At 37.4% G+C, this 19,791-nt stretch overlaps 2 protein-coding genes across 6 annotated transcripts in view; both read left to right on the top strand.

Annotated features, from left to right (window-relative positions):
• Positions 1-13,583, top strand: part of LOC107555758 (exocyst complex component 1-like) — a 16,485-nt gene extending 2,902 nt beyond the window's left edge. For 2 of the 5 annotated variants that reach the window (XM_016238650.1, XM_016238648.1), the window contains 16 exons: positions 152-339; positions 625-852; positions 3,286-3,418; positions 3,512-3,621; positions 3,818-3,886; positions 5,528-5,677; positions 6,884-6,992; positions 8,550-8,594; positions 9,089-9,252; positions 10,511-10,612; positions 10,695-10,768; positions 11,281-11,509; positions 11,597-11,780; positions 12,396-12,595; positions 12,755-12,949; positions 13,053-13,583. In XM_016238650.1, the coding sequence (XP_016094136.1) occupies positions 152-339; positions 625-852; positions 3,286-3,418; positions 3,512-3,621; positions 3,818-3,886; positions 5,528-5,677; positions 6,884-6,992; positions 8,550-8,594; positions 9,089-9,252; positions 10,511-10,612; positions 10,695-10,768; positions 11,281-11,509; positions 11,597-11,780; positions 12,396-12,595; positions 12,755-12,949; positions 13,053-13,205 (2,333 nt within the window). In that variant the 3' untranslated portion in view covers positions 13,206-13,583. The remainder of the gene's footprint in view (positions 1-151; positions 340-624; positions 853-3,285; positions 3,419-3,511; positions 3,622-3,817; positions 3,887-5,527; positions 5,678-6,883; positions 6,993-8,549; positions 8,595-9,088; positions 9,253-10,510; positions 10,613-10,694; positions 10,769-11,280; positions 11,510-11,596; positions 11,781-12,395; positions 12,596-12,754; positions 12,950-13,052) is intronic. The other 3 variants (XM_016238653.1, XM_016238652.1, XM_016238651.1) reach the window with 2 other exon arrangements.
• A 989-nt stretch (positions 13,584-14,572) lies between these two features.
• Positions 14,573-19,791, top strand: chst14 (carbohydrate (N-acetylgalactosamine 4-0) sulfotransferase 14). Its single transcript, XM_016238657.1, has 2 exons — positions 14,573-14,972; positions 18,880-19,791. Exons 1-2 carry the CDS (start codon positions 14,700-14,702, stop codon positions 19,705-19,707), a joined length of 1,101 nt encoding a protein of 366 aa, XP_016094143.1. The 5' UTR covers positions 14,573-14,699; the 3' UTR covers positions 19,708-19,791.

The raw sequence follows: 19,791 nt of genomic DNA, 5'->3' as shown, positions 1-19,791 counted from the left end.
ATGTTTTTTCTTTCATATAACATTTTGTTTTTTTTTTTTTTTTTTTTTTTTAAAGATCTTGCTGACACCAGACTTTTGAATGGTAGCTTATACAGTAATAAACATTTGAGGTTAATAAGCACTTTTTTCATGTATCTTTCCTTCTTCTCAGAGTCGGTCCCGAGCGGAGAGAGTCAGAGTGTTGCAGGGGGAGATGAGGATGCTCTGGACGATTACCAGGAGCTGAACGCCCGCGAGGAGCAGGACATTGAGAGCATGATGGAGGTCTGCGAGTATGCCATTTCCAACGCAGAGGCCTTTGCTGAGAAACTGTCTCGTGAGCTACAGGTCCTAGATGGGGTGAGTTTGTTTAATTGTTTCCTGAAATAAAACACTGGTGTGTTAGCACTAGACATAGTGGAAAGTATTGATTGCACCTGTCATCAGGAGTTTATAATTAACTTTACCTATATTGAACTAAGTGAAACAATTATCTAACGGTCAAGGTAAATGTGGATTGAAGTCTGTTTGATTAGGGAATAGCAGTTTATTCTGAGTAGTCTTATTGTTTGACAGTCACATCAAAGAAAAAACAAGGCTTATTTTTGTTATTGTGAATAGTAATCTCTGTTCTTCTCTGCTCAGGCTAACATCCAGTCCATCATGGCCTCTGAGAAGCAGGTGAACATCCTGATGCAGCTGCTGGATCGGGCTCTGGGAGAGGTGGACAACATCGAGGGGAAGTTGCTCAGTTATGAGGAGATGCTGCAGAGCGTGAAAGAACAGATGGACCAGATCTCCCAGAGCAACCGTCTCATCCAGATCAGCAACACCAACAATGGCAAACTACTGGATGAGATCCAGTTCCTTGTGGTATGTTGGGACACAGTAGAGATAGATCCCAGAAAACTTTCCTTTGATGAGTGGAACACAACATTAACAAAATAATTCTAGGTAAACTAGTCGATCTTATTAAACAGGTTGATGAGGTTGGTGGATGACTAGCCTACCATTGTGACCCATCAGTAACTGCCCCTTTAAAAACATTAAACAATAAATACTGGGATAGCAGTTTTTTGTCACAGAAATTCCAACCTGACTTGAGGTGCTCGGCAGCTTTGTTGCCTGTGGTGGACTCTTGCCACCTTTATTTCAGGACTCAGACTTGCAACTAACAAGTCTAATCAGTCTAGACTATTTAATCATGTGATAAGCATGCATACATATTTCTGAAAACACTTCCACTTCCAATCTTTTATTGAAAACTATAAAATAAGGGATTCAGAAACCTTTTTGTCAGAAAAAAACCTTTGACCTCAAATGTTTACTGGAAATACCATTTTTACAGTAAAAATACAGATTTTAAGTAACACAACACATTCGCATGTTCAAAGTTCTCTGATGATGGTTAATGGTCACATGGAGTGCAGGCAAACATAAAATATATGTGTTTTATTTGGATTTGTTTTAGAAATGTGGAAATGTTGGATCCACATTTCTTAAAGCTGGCAGCTGATTTGATTGCGCCACCACTAACCTATCTTTTTAATCTTTCTTTAGCTACAAATGAAATTCCTTCTATCTTCTATCTTGGTGTGATCCAACTGTATTGAATAATTATAGGCCTATTTCGAAATTGTCTATTTTATCAAAGGTTTGGGAATCGCTTGTGAATTATCAATTAAAATAATTTCTATATTCTAAAAATGCCTTATCAGAGTTCCAATCCAGTTTTAGGAAAAAACATAGTACATCCACAGCAATTATAAAAGTATTAAATTATTTAATGGTTTCATTGGAAAAACCATAGTGCTGCTCTTTTTATCGATTTATCCAAAGCTTTTAATTCCGTAGATCATGAAATTTTGAAGCAGAGGCTACTTAGTGTAGGTTTATCAGTAAATACTGTCGGATGGTTTGTTAATTACTTATCGGATAGATCTCAATGTATAAATATAGAGGGACTCACTTCTTGTACTCTGAATGTAAATATCAGAGTACCACAGGGATCGGTCCTTGGGCCATTATTATTTATATTATATATTAATAATATTGGGAATAATCTTGCACATTCAAGTTTTCATTTATACGCTGATGATATGGTGATTTACTCCTCTGCATCAACATTGGATCAGGCTCTGAGTCATCTTCAATCTGATTTTGATGCAGTTCAGCATACATTGAGTGATTTAAAACTTTGACTGAGTTTTGACTTTAAAACTGAGTGATTTAAATGCGGAGAAATCTAAACTTATGATGTTTACAAAAAGAAAGTCTGCACTTTCAAACTCATGCTCAATTACTACTCTTCAAGGTTTGGAGATTGAAGTAGTATCTAAATATAAATACTTGGGATTTTTAATTGATGATTCTCTTTCTTTTGGGCCTCATATTCAGTACCTTGTGAGAAAATTCAAAGTCGAAACGGGGTCTTTTTTAGAGTCAAGTATTGTCTTTCTTTTGCAGCAAGGAAGAGATTGGTAGCAGCTACATTTTTGACAGTGTTGGATTATTGTGATAATTTGGGTATTTAGGTTTACTTCCTTCGTATTTACAGCAGAATATCTTACAAAAAGGTGTAACGAATTATGGGATTTTCTCACAAGACTATTATCTTTTAAGCATCCCTAAAGTTCGTACTAATATGGGTCAACGGGCATTTAGTTATGCTGCTCCATTTGATTGGAATCAACTACAAGATAACTTATGCTTAAAAGAGTTGGTAACACTAAATTATTTTAAATGTATTTTAAAGGATCTATTTGTAGAGGCACCTGATTGTAAATGTTTTGAGGGATTTGTGTATGTTTCTGTGTATGTAAACGAATGTATTTTGTTTTATGTGTAACTAAATGTGCTGCCTATCTTGGCCAGGACCCTCTTGTAAATGAGATTTTAAATCTCAAGAGTTTTTAATTTCCTGGTTAAATAAAGGTAAAAAATATTCTAAAATTATGTTAATTTTACATTTTTTTAATTTAATGAATTATTAGCTTTTTTTTATAAAGCCCCTGCAATTCCTCCACAGACCCCCGTTTGGGAAACACTGTATTAAATTATAAATATAATTAATTGTATTTTGCTTAATTGTAGCATAATTAAAAAAAAAATTATCTGAACTTCTGTATTTTTGTTTATTAACTTTTCAGCCAGGGTGAACAAAGTTAAAGATGTTTTGAGTGTGCTTCTTTACTGTTTTGTTTGATACTAAAACAAAACTCAAATAAAAGATTACTGGTATGATTAAAATTCTAATATGTCTATAATGATCTCTCTGTTAATATTTTTGTATTTTTTCCATGATAGAACTACATGGATCTATCAAAAGGGCACATCAAGGCTTTGCAGGAAGGAGATTTGTCTTCTCCTAAGGGTATCGAGGCCTGCATCAATGCTTCTGAGGCTCTGTCACAGTGCATGAACGTAACGCTCAAACCAGGTACTGCTCTCAAACTTCACCCACTGTGTGAAAACAGCACTTAGAGTTGTGCATGAGAAGCATTAATCTTGTTTGTGTGATGTTCTGTTACAGGCCATGAGAAGCTGATGGCAGTCAAGCTGCAGCAGCATCTGTTTTCTGAGCTCAGAGATGCTTTTGCCCGACGTCTCACCAACCACCTCAACAACGTGTTTGTGCACCAGGTAACATTATTACACATGTTCCAGGTAAAGAACACGTACAACTTACATATATGAGGAGTGTTAGGCTTTCTTTCATTTTCTATTGAGTCTTTTATCTGCCTCTATCTGATCAATTCTTTCTCCTGTGTTCCTGTTTGGCCACCAGCGTGTCTCTCTATATCACTTTACTTCACTGTGCTCTCTGTTCCTCTGTCAGTTCAACCACTTCAGTCACTTCAAAATGACCATCCCTCAGTTCTATAGGTCGTCCTGTCTGTCACTCCCTGTGAGTACGCCCACTCCAGCACCCTGTTTGACCCGCCCACTCTAACAGTCACGCAACTCCACTTCTTTAGACCTAACTGTCTCATCAATGCTTCTCTCTCTTCATGGAAACATTCCGTTTAAGCATGTTCATGGTGATGTAATCCAGACATTCTCATCTTAGGGTTTCTAAGATGATCGCCCCATAAACCTCCTAGCCAACATCATTCTCGTGTTAGTAGCTGTTGATTTTGTCCCCTGAAGATGTAAAGGGGTCTTCATTGCCTTGTTTGCTCACTCTCCGATGGAATTGTGAGGTGCTCGTGAGAAGAAATGGCCTGGTCAGCATGCAGTTCCTGCAGTATTTGCTTTTATGATGTGTATGTTTCATAGATGCATTGAGAAGGAACTGCTTGACTGTGAGAATATAGCACTACTGTGGCAGTCTTCCTGGATTTGTGAGGCTTGGTGATTTTTGCCCAATTAATTACTGTTTGAGCTCGACGTCACTGTAATATAACAGCGACCGTTTGTGTGGGAGTAGAGCTGGGTGTTTATATAGATTTCCTCCATATGAAAATATATTTTCGTTCCGCTAATGCTTGTATACAGGAAAGGGTTTTAGTCTGATTCACCGATTCGTTTAACACCTTTTTTAGAATCATACTGTATGTGTTGAAAAGAATAGTTATTTGTTTGTAAATCATACCTCACTGGTCACGCTGTATGCTGTTGATTCTCTAAAGAACTGGTTCATAAGAGTCGTTTGTTCATGAATCAAACTGCTGTGTCCGTTCTATATGTTTTCGATTTACGAAAAATAACTAATTCATAAGAGTCATTTGTTCATGAATCAGACTACACCGGTCATGATGTATGATGCTGTTTCACAAAAAAGAACTGGTTGTTAAGAGTCAGTTGTTTATGAATCAGACTTTCCAAACTGTATGTTTTTGATTCACTAAAAATAATTAGTTTATTAAAGTAATTTGTTCATGAATCAATCAGACTGCAGAGTCTGTTCTGTATGTTTTCAATTTATGAAAAAGAACCAGTTCATAAGAGACATTTGTTCATGAATCAGACTTTCCAAACTGTATGTTTTCGATTCACTAAAAATAATTAGTTTATAAAAGTAATTAGTTGATGAATCAGACTGCAGTGTCTGTTTTGTATGTTTTCAATTTACAAAAAAGAACCAGTTCATAAGAGTCATTTGTTCATGAATCAGACTGGACTGTTCCCTCTAGGTTTTTGATATACTGAAAAGAACCTGTTTAAAAGACTAATTTTTTCCATGAATGAGATGATTTTTGCTTTCAGCCCACAAGGACTGCTCAAGAGAAAGATGTTTTTGCCATTATTTTGCGGTACCATTTGCATCACATTCAATACGGATTGTGAACAGATGTTCGCAACACAAATGTAAAATATGATTTGTAAAATGTTTTTGTAAAAACACAGCTACTTAAAAAAAATCATTAAGCAAACAAAATGCCAAATTTGAATTTTTGTTTTTTTTGGAAAATCTATATTTTTACCCAGCTCTTTGTGGGAATGAGTGTGTGTGTGTGTTTTCCATAATATTAACTTGCTTGGACAGTGAACTTTTTTCATACTGAGTTTCCACTCACTGAGTGTGTCTGTGTGTTCGTGTGTGTAGGGACACGATCAGAGCTCCACACTGTCCCAGCACACAGCTGAGCTGACACTACCCAAACACAGCCCTCTGCACAGAGACCTGCTCCGATACGCCAAACTCATGGAGTGGCTGAAGAACACCCAGAGAGAGAAATATGAGGGACTTTCCAGGGTGAGTGTTTATCACTTCCATCACTGTGCTGATATCACAGTAATTGTTATCATGACGGATGTCAGACACCATTAGGGTTTGAAAGCACTCAGTCACGTTTGTACAAATTGTTCTATCTTGATAAAGTTGTAAACTGTGTGACAAAAGTCAAGGACAAAAACATTATTAAATACTGTAACATTCTTAATTTTCCTGACACTGCAGATTATTAGTATTACAGAATTGCAATATCGCAATATCCATAGCTGCTGTTTGCAACCAATTTTACTTACCTACCCCTTATGTATTTGAGTGAAAGAGGATGTTTAATAAAAAAATGGAGGGCGGGACTTTATTTAATACTCCACTTGAAAAAAAGTGTGTTGCATAGACATCAGAATGCCAGAGTAAATGTGAATATGAACACATATTAAAAGGCATACAGTAGTGATTCAGGACAAGACAAACATTTAAAAGATTGATTCATGATTCATGCTCATTATATACATTTTGTACATTTTGAACAAAAAAGTTACATATTATACCTTTAATAAGACAAACAGTCCCATTATTGCTGTATGTTTTATTGTATAAGCATTATACTGTATGTTTTAACAATTTGACAGTTACAATCACCAACAGTAATCACAACTAAAAAAAAAAACTGTTATCATTTATGACCACTGACACAGTACCCTTATGATCAGTTACAGTAACCATTAAAATGCCATCATAATAATGCTGCAATATCCTGATGTCCTCTGAGAGCCAGTGGTTTTGCTTTTGAAATGGCAATGCCTTAGTAGAGGAAAATAGGAGTTATATTTAATTTTAGCTCTGATCAGACTTAATAGTACTGTTAATGTTATTCTACAAACATTAGACCAAGGGCAAGGCCATATTTAAGGGTTTAGTCAGAACGATTAGGTCTTTTCTGATCATCGCTCAGTGCTAATCTGATTCCCAAATGTTTTAGATGCATTTATTTCTGCCCTCTATTATTAAACTGTCTTTAAAATCCAAATGTGATGGCAGATGTGGCCTAGATGTTGCTGTGTGTGCTCTGGGAGATTGGATTTGTGTCTGGTTCCCAGTCCTGTTCTCTCTATCTGTCTCATTCACTGTTATTTCCTGTGATCTTTCTAACATCCTCTAAATGAGAAAAACGCTGACAAATAAAAAATCTAAATTTGGTAAAATTGCTGATCTTCCCTTATGTTTTTATAGACCTATGTGGATTACATGACCCGATTGTATGAGCGGGAAATTAAGGACTTCTTTGAAGTGGCAAAGATCAAAATGGCAGGCACTAGTAAGGATGGGAAAGGAAAATTCGGTAAGACCTCAATAAAAAACTTTTATATATATACAGTGGGTACGGAGTAATGTCTTATATAGACAGGTGTGTGGCTTTTCTAATCAAGTCCAATCAGTATAATCAAACACAGCTGGACTCAAATGAAGGTGTAGAACGATCTCAAGGATGATCAGAAGAAATGGACAGCACCTGAGTTAAATATATGAGTGTCACAGCAAAGGGTCTGAATACTTAGGACCATGTGATATTTCAGTTTTTCTTTTTTAATAAATCTGCAAAAATGTCAACAATTCTGTGTTTTTCTGTCAATATGGGATGCTGTGTGCACATTAATGAGGGGAAAAAATTAACTTAAATGATTTTAGCAAATGGCTGCAATATAACAAAGAGTGAAAAATTTAAGGGGGTCTGAATACTTTCCGTACCCACTGTATATATATATGTATATATTTGTTTATCAGGAAATCTACTCTTGGAAAGGGATTTTTGTCCATGCTGTTTCTTCAGTCTCTGTGTGTCCTGTGAATGCTATGTTGAGTTTTGTCTGTATGTGTGTGTTTTTTCTTACACTAATGTTAAACTACATGACAAACACTGAAATGATTCAACAGTTCTCTAGTAAAATCATTGAGATGTCAGTCGTTGCTTGTCTCTGAAATGATGGTGTGCAATGTCACATGTTTTCATTGTAATGTCCTGACATGTGCTGCAAGGCCCACAGTGTGTGCACTATTACACATGGCATTAAATGCATACTAGAGGCATGACAAACAAAATATTCTGTGGGGGAAAAAACCCTAAATACATAAGATTTCAGGATTATTAGAACAGTGTAGTACATTTCTCAGAATGCTTGTAAATGGTATAAAGAGAGACTTTTTTTAATGTTTATGAAATAAACATGGTCTGTGTGGGCATTTTTCCCACACCATTAGCATCAAAATAAGACTTTGTGTTAAGTTAAAAAAACAACAACAGTACTTTCAAAAACATCTCTCATTCCATTGTGCACCATTGAACTATTTCTAATTTTGATGACTGCAACATCATATTAAATAAAATGATTGTGTTATCTTTTACTAATATTTAAATTTGTTTGATGATCTGAAACATTAAAGTGTGACAAACATGCAAAAAAATAAGAAATCAGGAAGGGGGCCAACACTTTTTCACACCACCATTTTTTACATGTTTGCATATCATTACAACAGGATTTTCATTTATGTAAAATGTTTTGAAGTTGGGGGAAAAGGTGATTGATCACTGCTGTCATTTCCAAGTACTCTGTTACTTGTGCCCATCCCTATTGGAAACATTTATCCCTGCTTACGCTGGTACACTTCCAGGCCTTAGTAAGATGTTCCTCTTGTTTCAAAAGCTTTTTCCTCCACGTGATGAAATAAAATGAGCTTTTTGTTTCCAAAGGCCAAAGAGCCCAAAGCCTAAATTCAGCCACTGCAGTGCATGTCATATTTGAAAACTTTGACCTTTAACCCCTAACTCTGGCACCATGCTGCATGTTGTAAGCCTAACGTGTCTCTGTCTCTGATGCCTGCCTTTCTAACCGGCCTCCAGCCACACTTCCGCGGAAAGAGAGTGCTCTCAAACAGGAGACGGAGAGTAAGTATCAGCGCCACATGCCATGCCTATCCCATAATGCCTTGCTTCCTCTCTTCCTCATAAGCACAGTAAACCATTATCTTAACTTCAGTTTCAATGTTTCATGGATATGCAAAACATGTTTACAATGTTTTTTTAAGTTACAAGCACCTTTTTATGGATTTTATCTTGCCTTATTTACTTCTCATTCAAAGCTAACTTCAAATATGTCTACCAGTTTATCAAATATTACAATCTTTAATGTTAATGCATCAGTGGTTAAAGGGGAGATTGATTATTTAATCACGCCGTAAAGCCTCTGTGATCTGTATGAGATTTTTAGTAGTTGGGTTGCATGTCTGTTATGACCCCTTTCAGATCAACATGTACTTTACAAGGTAAGTTTAATAAGCCATATAGATGAGGTGATTTTAATATAAATCAAGTACAACTGACTTGTATGTTTTATATGGAGTTCATGTTCTGATGGTTTCTCCTCTGATGGTGTCTCTCAGGCCTGCATGGAAGCTCTGGGAAGCTTACAGGCTCCACATCAAGTCTGAATAAACTCGCTGTGAGCAGCTCCAACAGCAGGCGCTCTCAGTCGTCTTCTCTGCTTGATATGGGCAACATGTCTGCCTCTGACCTGGACGTAGCAGACAGGACCAGGTTTGATAAGGTGCACCACCGCTAAATGTGACTAAATACTGAAAGTTGTTGTCCAAAGTATAATCATAAACACTGATGTTCCAATATTTGGGGTCAATTTAATACTTTTATTCATGCATTAATTTGTATAAATATCTAAATTATCATGTGACACTGATAACTGGAATAATGGCTGCTGAAAGTTCATCTTTGGCATCACAAGGAGTAAATTCCATTTTAAAGTGCCCCTATTATGCCTTTTCGAATATTACCTTTCATGCAGTGTGTCATGTAGCTGTACGTGATGTGAACATAAACTATCTGCAAAGTTGTGCAGCCGACAGTGCACGATAAATAAAGTTACTGTCTATCAAAAAAAAGTCGGCTCGCAATTGCCTAAACGAGTCGTCAGGAATTCGAATCTTATTCTGTTACGGCTCTACGTCACGAAGTAACACATTTGCATAATGTCTGCCCATGTTCTACGTCGCCAACTTGCCCGCCCACAAACAGTAAAACATCCGTGTGGTTAACATCATGTCGAGAAGACGCTGTATCCTACGCTGTGAGTATTTGTTTTATCACATCTTATAATTACCACAAACTTGTTAACACTTGACACTTACCACTGAGAAACGTCCTGCTCCAGTCGTGCTTGCGAATCAGTCTCTTGTCGATCAGCCACTTCAACCGTTTCATCATCAGACTCCGGCTCGAATTGGTAAGGTACAATCGATACCATCTTTTCTATGTATTGACAAGTCTCTAGGGCTGTCATTCCGTCATGGCAATGAGTGTTTCGTTTCCGACATGTGCTGTACGCGGTAGACCAATCCAGAGCCAATCTCTCTACGACTCTGGACCAATCACAAAGGACAGCAGGGAGGGCTCACGGAAAGGAGGGGTTTAGAGAGACTGATTCTTTGAACTGCTTCGCACGAGTCGTTTATGATTCGAATCATTTAGAAATTAGGTAAAATTAAATCTTTTTTTTTTTTTTCCTTGCATGCATGTATTTTAGGAGACTCATAAAACAATATTAGCAACCTTAAAAATGGCATAATAGGGGCACTTTAAATATATTCACATAGAAAATAGTTATTTTAAATAATATAGAAATTAAGTAATTTTATTACAGAAAATAGTTATGTAATAAAATAGATTTTCACAATATTACTGTTTTTGCTATATTTTAAATGCCTTGGTGAGCATTAAATCGTGCTAACCCTACACTTTTAACGATAGTGTACATATGCCCATTGAGGGCCCTTCTTTGTGTGGTTTTCTAGATTTTTGAGCAGGTTTTGAGTGAGCTAGAGCCGTTGTGTCTGGCTGAACAGGACTTTATCAGCAAATTCTTCAAGCTGCAGCAAAATCCTACACTAGCTCAGGTGAGTATCAGATACAGTACGGCTCAGATCTGTGTGTGTATTGTATTTGTGTGATTTAATGATGTTATAAATCCCTCATTAGGGAGAGAATGTGGATGACAGCGATGGAATGGTTCACTCCAGACCCCCCAGTGAACACAGACATTCAATATCTGAGTGAGTGACAGTTCTCTTGAGCTCTCTTTAGTTCGTTCAAATTTTACTGTTTTTGCTATATTTTAAATGCCTTGGTGAGCATTAAATCGTGCTAACCCTACACTTTTAACGATAGTGTACATATGCCCATTGAGGGCCCTTCTTTGTGTGGTTTTCTAGATTTTTGAGCAGGTTTTGAGTGAGCTAGAGCCGTTGTGTCTGGCTGAACAGGACTTTATCAGCAAATTCTTCAAGCTGCAGCAAAATCCTACACTAGCTCAGGTGAGTATCAGATACAGTATGGATCAGATCTGTGTGTGTATTGTATTTGTGTGATTTAATGATGTTATAAATCCCTCATTAGGGAGAGAATGTGGATGACAGCGATGGAATGGTTCACTCCAGACCCCCCAGTGAACACAGACATTCAATATCTGAGTGAGTGACAGTTCTCTTGAGCTCTCTTTAGTTCGTTCAAATTTAGTTTTTAAGCAGATTACAAAAAAATGATCATGCATCCATTTCTCTTGCAGAAAGGACATGGTTCGGATGATGATGAATAAGATCTTTCAGAGCATCGAGACGGAGCTGAACAGTCTGATAGCTTTAGGCGATAAGATCGACAGCTTCAACTCTCTCTACATGCTGGTAAAGATGAGTCACCACGTCTGGACGGCCGAAAATGTTGATCCCGCGTCCTATCTCAGCACGACGCTGGGCAACGTGCTGGTCACTGTCAAGAGAAACTTTGATAAATGCATTGTAAGTGGAGCTCATGTCAAGCATTGTTTGATGTATCAATGGCAAGACCAGTATTTAAATCTTCTGATGTGTTTGTTGCTGTTTTAGTCTGGACAGATTCGTCAGATGGAGGAGGTGAAGATTTCAAAGAAGAGTAAAGTGGGCATCCTGCCGTTTGTCACCGGCTTTGAGGAGTTTGCTAAGCTAGCTGAGGCTATTTTCCGAAACGCAGAAAGACGCGGTGATCTGGATAAGGCCTATATCAAACTCATGAGAGCTGTCTTCAATAACGGTGAGGAGCATCATAATCTCATACATTTGTTTATTCATCACTAGTTGTTAGAATGTGCAAGAAGCCCTAAATTAATTGAAATGCTGCTTTTAAAAAAAAAAAATTCAACATGAAGAGAAAGAAAGCATGATAGCATTATTTTTTATACTTATATACATATTATTTATTATTATTTTGCATTTCTCCAAATATGTATTTTTATATACATATCAAAATATAAATATAATATATTATTTAAATATACATATTATTTCAAGATATTATATTTGCAGTTTAGTTAATTTTCATTTCTTTAAGTTTTAGTAATTTTTGTGCTTTTGTCGTTTTTATTAGTTTTAATATTTTTATTTCGGTTTTAGTCATTTTGGTTTTTCAGCTTCAACATATTTCACTACGGCAACATTTCACAGTTTTCAAGTTTGTCATCTAAGTATTTAAATTTATTTCAGCTTTAATTCAATTACTGAAAACCAATAACAACACTGTTACGATCCATCCATTAATAGAGAATGTAACTAATTCTTCATGTACATTTTCAGTGTTTGCGGTTCTGCTTTCTCTTTAGTTTTCAACACTCTTGTTCTGCTTGGTCTCTTTCTGTTTGCATATCCATAGTGGAGAAAGTGGCCAACGAGAGCCAGAAGACTCCGCGTGATGTGGTGATGATGGAGAACTTCCACCATATCTTCTCAACACTGTCCAGCCTGAAGATCTCCTGTCTGGAGGCAGAGAGGAAGGAGGCCAAGCAGAAGTACACAGAACACCTGCAGTCCTACGTCATCAACTCACTGGGCCAACCGCTTGAGAAACTTAATGTAAGCCAAATCTTCATGGAAATCAGGATTGAGCAGTATTACAGTAGAACATCCGTGTAAATCACAATTTTAGAAATGAAACGAAGATGTGTTAATGTAAATGGATTCTTCAGCTTTTATGTTTATGAACCATTTTTTCATTTTCTTCCCATTTTGCAGCACTTCTTTGAGGGAGTGGAGGCTCGTGTAGCTCAGGGTGTCCATGAAGAGGAAGTGAGCTACCAACTGGCCTTCAATAAACAGGAATTGCGTAAGGTTATTAAAGAATACCCTGGGAAGGAGGTAAAAAAAGGCCTGGACAACCTCTACAAGAAGGTGGATAAGCATCTGTGTGAAGAGGAGAATCTGTTACAGGTGAATAAAACGAGGAAAATAACACTAAATGGCTCAATTAAATGGCATTTGTAATGCTTGTGAGATTCTTGAGTGTTAATGTGAATTTTGTTCTGTCCACTAGGTCGTGTGGCACTCCATGCAAGACGAGTTCATTCGGCAATACAAGCACTTTGAGGGCCTGATAAACCGCTGCTACCCGGGGTCTGGAATCACTATGGAGTTCACCATTCTAGACATGCTGGAGTACTTCTCCAGTATCGCTCAGTCCCACTAAAACAGGAAGCTGAATGATTGTTAGATTGCGCAGAGTGAGAAGAAAAGTGCTGTGTGTGAGAGAGAAAGAGAATGAGTGCTTATATTGTACATATATTACAGTGCAGTTTTGCTTGTAATGTTGTGTCATAACTAACACTGGAACCCTGTTTGTAACATGCAACTTGAGTTTCTGTTGTTACTGATTTCATGAAAACTAAAATTGCTTTATAACACATTAGTATAGTGAATCGCATATGACTGAACTTTCTCATTACTTCTACAAAACCTCAACACTAAAAATGTGTGGCTGATTTTTCATGCACATGAATGCTGATGAGAATCAACACATTAAAAAAAGGCCTGGAGTCATGTAAAAAAAATAAAGCATACTTTTGAAAGTTAATTTCCTTTTCTTCTTGTAATTTATTGTGATGATAAATTTATTATAAAACAGATAATTGTCTGTTCACAAAAATAAACCCCTATAACATAAGCAACACTAATATAAGTAACTTTATTAGCGTCCAAACCAATAGACCATAACATTAAGTTGTTGGATAGTAATTCTGATGTTTTTATTCTTCATCGGTTAAAAATAACTGCTCTGAAAGTGATTCTTCTGCGTCTTTATCATTATCATTGTGGTGTGGAACTCCCCATTGAAGCCTGTTCTCACAGAGGGTGAAAACATTAAAGTTTTAACAGTCATTCTGTCTATGGGGATAGGTGAGTCCACACCACAGCTATAACAATAACGACACAGTTGCAATCACTTTCAATCACAGAAACATTGTCAGCAAATCAACTCGACTCAAGTTCACAAAAAGCTCGAGAATTTAAAGCGGCAGGCGACATAACTTCAGCGCAAGTTTATAGCCCAATAAGCTGAAAATCATTCTTGGTGTGAAAGAGAACGATTTTTAAAACTGTATGGTTACTGTTAACGTTATTGTGAACGGTCCTTGAAAACAACGTTTTAATTAAAGAAAAAAAAAGCTAAAATATTTTCAATATTTAGTAACCGTTTTATAGGCGATACAAGGCAAGAGAGGCTGTACGACTAAAGATTTTACATTTGAGTATGTTTCTATATTCATAATGCAGCAGCACAATTCTTTGAGTGCATTTTTCTCTTATTTCACTTTTCGTTTGCATAGCTGGTAATTCTAGCTACTTTGTTTTCTGCACTTTTGTTTAGTTTACAAAGCAGCTCACAATGGAGATGCTGGAACCAGTTATTAATGTATCTGTGTAATTTTAAAGCGGCTTGACTAGTGTCCTGACTGCGTAAGTTTCCCCCGAAATCTGTCCACGCCCCCCTTGCTCAAGACTTCATTTCCCATCATGCTCTCTCAAACAGCTTCCCCCCCCTCCTTTTCACAGAAAGCACTGAAATCAGAAGTTGGTTAGCTGCTTCACTGAAGCGATGGACGTGTTCTGATCTGTCGGTATTTTGAGTCAGTGAGCCTCAATAACCGGACGGAGACAGACTCTTGTACGCATGTGATTCACTATGCCGCCTCGAAAGAAGGAGTACGGGATTAAACGAGCGAGCGGATCCCTGGTCCACTTCAGACCGCCAGTGAGCGCGACCACCGGTCGCCGACACTCCGCCGTCGTTCCCTCGGTGCTGACGTTCGCCGTCATCGTGGCATCCGGAGGCCTGTTGCTCCTGATAGAGAAGGGAATGCTGAACAGCGTGCAGACTCCGCCGCCTCGCGCCGACGGGAAGAAAGTGGAATACCGACTGAGGGACAGCGACGCGGCGGTGGACGTGGAGTCTCAGGTAAGGGAACGTTAGCCGAATAGAGACACAGGCTCGCTAGATTAAGAATAAACTGTGACGTTTTTTTGAGAAACTCATAAATGTTTTAATATGTTTGCATGAAGTCATCAGACTTCCTTTGAGTTTCACGAGTCTGAACAGCAATTAATTTTCATGAGAACTCTGGCTGCGTCTCAAAACCTAGTGAGCCTCCTACCTAGACAGCATCTGGATGTTCAGTAGTGTCCCCAATTATTACTTGGACAATTTAGCCACACGTATTAATGTTTAAATGTCGTTGCCTTGAATAACAGTGATTATTTTAAACAAATAATGTACAAACTCATGTTTCAAGCGAGGCATTTAATAAAAATAAGTTTGGTAGGTTTCATACGAAACGATAAATACACTTTTTAAAAACGTCAAAGGAGTATGTTGATCAGAAATCTTAAGTTCTGCAGACTGAAATCTAAAAGAATGGCTCCTAAAGTGTCTCAAGTGGTGTTTGCCCAGCTAGTGTACAACTCTGAATATGCAACCTGGACAGAAAAGAGAGAACACTTTTATGGGGAATAAAAACACTCAAGACACTCACTCTACAGTAGTCAACATTTGAAGTGGATCAAAAAAGTTCTTCAAAGTTTTCCTAAGACAAGAACGCATTTTGGTTTTAGTTTTAGGACAACTTTGATAAAAGGTTTTGATCCACTTTAAGTGTTGACTAGTATAGTCAATGTGTAATCCTCTCAAGTCATTTGGTTTGTCAAAACCTCTCAACATCTTTTCCTCTGCTATTACACTTTATTTCTGTACCATCTGTGTATTTAACTTGTGGACAGTAGAGTAAAATAAGTCATTTTAAAGGGATAGTTCACCCAAAAATGAAAATTCTGTCATTAATTAGTCACCCTCATGTCGTTTCAAACCTGTAAGACCTTCGTTCATCTTCGGAACACAAATTAAGATATTTTTGATGGAATCTGAGAGCTGTCTGACCCTGCATAGACCGCAACTTAAATTTTCCCAAGTCCAGAAACATAGCAAGGAGATCTGTAAAATAATCCATGTGACATCAGTGGTTCATCCGCAATTATACGAAGCTACGAGAGTACTTTTTTGTGCACAAAAAACAAAAACGACTTTATTCAACAATTCGTCTCCTCCGCATCACCCTGTAGCGCCATTTTGGAGAGTATCCGCTGGATGTAAACAACGTATGCTGTTCTGTGTCAGCTGCGTCACGCCAGATCTGTTTCCTACGTTGTTGTGATTTGATCTGAAAGAAAACAGATCCGGCGTGACGCAAAATGGCACTAGAGTGATGCGGAGGAGACGAATTGAATAAAGTCGTTTTTTTCTTTTGTGCACAAAAAGTATTCTCGTAGCTTTGTATAATTGCGGATGAATCACTGATGTCACATGGATTATTTTACCGATCTCCTTGCTACGTTTCTGGACTCGGGAACATTTCAGTTGTATTGCTGTCTATGCAGGGTCAGACAGCTCTCAGATTCCATCAAAAATATCTTAATTTGTGTTCCGAAGATGAACGAAGGTCTTACGGGTTTGAAACGACACAAGGGTGAGTAATGAATGACAGAATTTTCATCTTTGGGTGAACTAACACTTCAAGGCGTAAAATCCGATTATACTTATTTATATATGATTAATCCTATTATACTGTCCTATTATTACTCCACTGGAGGATCTATGGATTTAGTTAAATTTGGTATGTGGAAAGCTTTTTTGATGCAACAGAGAAACTCCATATTTCATTCCAGAAAATATTAAACAGCTGCTTACCTTCAAGCCAAGATATGAAATATGAAACTTGGGGCCAATTCTTTCAAGTTAAGATTCCTGCTGTGCTCTTGACAGAAGAGTACAGTCACATGACAGTTCAGCTACCTTTTCTGATCTCTCTCAACCGCTGACATGAAATCTAAACTTTTATCAAAATGACAACTCTGTGTGAAGTGAACATGCTTCTTATGCTGATAGAAAAGTCTTTAGTGTATGTATTTGCAAAGGTGAAAAAAGTGCACTTCCATATGCACTGAATGTACTGAAAGTGCTCTATTTTCACACTAATTTTGTACTTAATATACTAAAAGTGATTCTTTAGTACTTCTTAAGATAAACTTAAGATCAACTAAGTGTATACAACTGTGCTATTTTGTGACACCATGAATATGAACTAAAATGCGCTTTTAGCATACTATCTCTGTATTTAAAAAAATTTATTTAGTTACCACTTATAGTACATTTGAACCCATCTTTCATAGTACACTTAAGTGTACTACAAGTGGTGACTAAATACATTTTATAAATACAGAGGTAGTATGTTAAAAGTGCATTTTAGTTCATATTCATGGTGTCCAAAAATAGCACAGTTGAGTACACTTAGATGATCTTAAGTTTATCTTAAGAAGTACTAAAGAATCACTTTTAGTATATTAAGTACAAAATTAGTGCGCAAAAATAGACCACTTTAAGTAAATTATGGAAGTATACTTTTTTATATTTTTTTACCTGGGTGTATATTTTGCAACATTTGAATGTGTTGTTCTTGTTGTGTATGTATCTTGAAAATGATTGATGATTTAGTTTTAAGTGCAGTTCACATGATCCAGTGGAATGTCTAGAGTAAATATTCTGTTGTGTTAAGTAAAACATTTTAATGTTTCATCTGCTTTTGGGTCGATGGAGAGATGTTTATGGAAATTGTGCTAACTAAACATAGTTTGCTATTTTTATATGTAAATATTTTTTATTGGTAGTGTACAAAATTATATTTAGAGCAGACTGAATGAGTTGAGTTGAGACCTTTTTAGTAAAGTCACCTATATTGTACTGTACAATATACCAATATTTTGGTACACTGTTGGAGCACACCATATTTCCATTTTTACAGGTTTCTCTAAAATATTTGATTCTGTTTGGTCAGTTTTGCCCATGCAGGGCTCAGATTTGCAACAGTGTCCTATCCAGCCACTATTTGAGTGGACAGAATTGTTTCTCCATTTATTTTTCCCATAGCAATTTTCAAGTCTTTGTTAAAGCATACCAAGCCATCATCCAAATCAACTACAGGGTGAATCACAACATTACAAACTTAACAAAAAAACAACAACATAACAAAACGTAGCATAACAACATAACAAAACGTATTTGAAAATTTGACACACAAAAAAGACAAGTGTGTACTTAATGGCTTTGAGTGGAAAAAACTACAATCCCATGAAGCAATTTTTAACAAGGTAAACCCATTAACAACCTTGTAGCTCACAGTAGGTCTATACAACATGAAACTGAATTTATGTGTGGGTTTTTATTTATTTACAGGCAAACCAAAAATTATTCAGACACCAGATATAATTTGATATCTTTTTACTAGTGGGTGCAGGACACTATAGTTAATTTATGTAATGCCCGGTTCAGACTACACGATTTTGCCACTGTTTGCTTGACGTAGGGTGTCGTGGGGATTCGTAAACAACAATGGGCGTCGGAACGTAAGATTCCATCGTTTCAGCACGTGTAGTGTGTCATAGTGGACGACAACCGATTCCGCATCTGCGATGCTTCACGACAGAAAGACTAGCATGTTTAATTTTTTTTCCCGTCGTCCACGACGAGTTCTGTCACATTGGTGACCTAAATTGGTATTATCTAATTGTGTACTTAAATTGAACTGCTGACAGCTTTTCAACCTAATTCATTACATACCTTTCTATCAAAGTTATCTGACATTATCAAGATGAATTTGTTCTGACACAGTTTAGCTCTGAGTTCTTGTCATATTTTATTACCATTTTCTAAACTATAACGAATAAACTGTGATAATGTGAGAAAGGTTGAAGGTGTCTGAATAAATTTTGGTTTGACTGTATATCGTTCTAAAATTCTATATGCCTCTTCCCCCCAGATTGTACAAGAGATCCGCAATCGCACCATAAGATCGATGTGTGGTCAGAAGAACATGCCTCACAGCGTGTGGTCTCTCAGTCCGCTGCAGAGGAAGACTCTCCTCCAGCACATACTAGTGAACGACGAGCATCACTTCCTCTACTGCTACGTCCCCAAAGTGGCCTGTTCCAACTGGAAACGAGTGCTGAAGGTGCTGAGTGGCACTCTAGCCAACGTGGATGTCAAAGTGAAGATGGACCATCGTGCTGATTTGGTCTTTCTTTCGGACTTTCCCCCCGAAGAGATTCGCCATCGACTACGGCATTATTTTAAATTCATGTTCGTGCGAGAGCCGATGGCACGCTTGCTTTCAGCCTATCGCAACAAGTTTGGCGAAATTCAGGCGTATCAGCGTAAATACGGTGCAGAGATCATACGCCGCTATAGAAAAGGCTACGCAAAGGATAAAAAAATAGCAGGCAATGACGTGACGTTCACCGAGTTTGTGCGTTATTTGCTCGACGAAGACCCGGAGCGAATGAACGAACACTGGATGCCCATCTACAACCTGTGCCAACCCTGCGCCATAGAATATGACTTCATAGGCTCGTACGAGAGGCTGGAGAGTGATGCCACTTACGTGCTGGAACATGTCGGAGCGCCGCAACATGTAAGTTTCCCTGAACGCCAAACATGGTACAAACCCGTTACCAAAGAAACGCTGCATTATTACTTATGCACTGTTCCACAGAAGTTTCTCAAAGAGCTCCTGCCCAAGTATATTTTGGACTTCTCTCTGTTCGGTTATCCTTTACCCAACACAACCACTGAATACTGTAGGCATTAACAAAGGCATTGGTTTATTCCAGTTTTGTAAGACGGTCTATAATCTTTCAATACTGTAAAAAATGACCGTGAATTTAACGGTAAA

The sequence above is a fragment of the Sinocyclocheilus grahami genome, unplaced genomic scaffold (genome assembly GCF_001515645.1).
Source record: "Sinocyclocheilus grahami isolate Dianchi unplaced genomic scaffold, SAMN03320097.WGS_v1.1 scaffold544.1, whole genome shotgun sequence".
Taxonomy (NCBI): domain Eukaryota; kingdom Metazoa; phylum Chordata; class Actinopteri; order Cypriniformes; family Cyprinidae; genus Sinocyclocheilus; species Sinocyclocheilus grahami.
This window is presented reverse-complemented; position numbering and strand designations above follow the sequence as displayed.

What these genes read in the sequence shown, in the direction of transcription:
- chst14 (XM_016238657.1), top strand. Translation starts at nt 14,700, where the DNA reads ATGCCGCCTCGAAAGAAGGAGTACGGGATTAAACGAGCGAGCGGATCC. An exon ending in CGGTGGACGTGGAGTCTCAG is followed by an intron (nt 14,973 to 18,879) that starts GTAAGGGAACGT and finishes TCTTCCCCCCAG; the next exon opens with ATTGTACAAGAGATCCGCAA.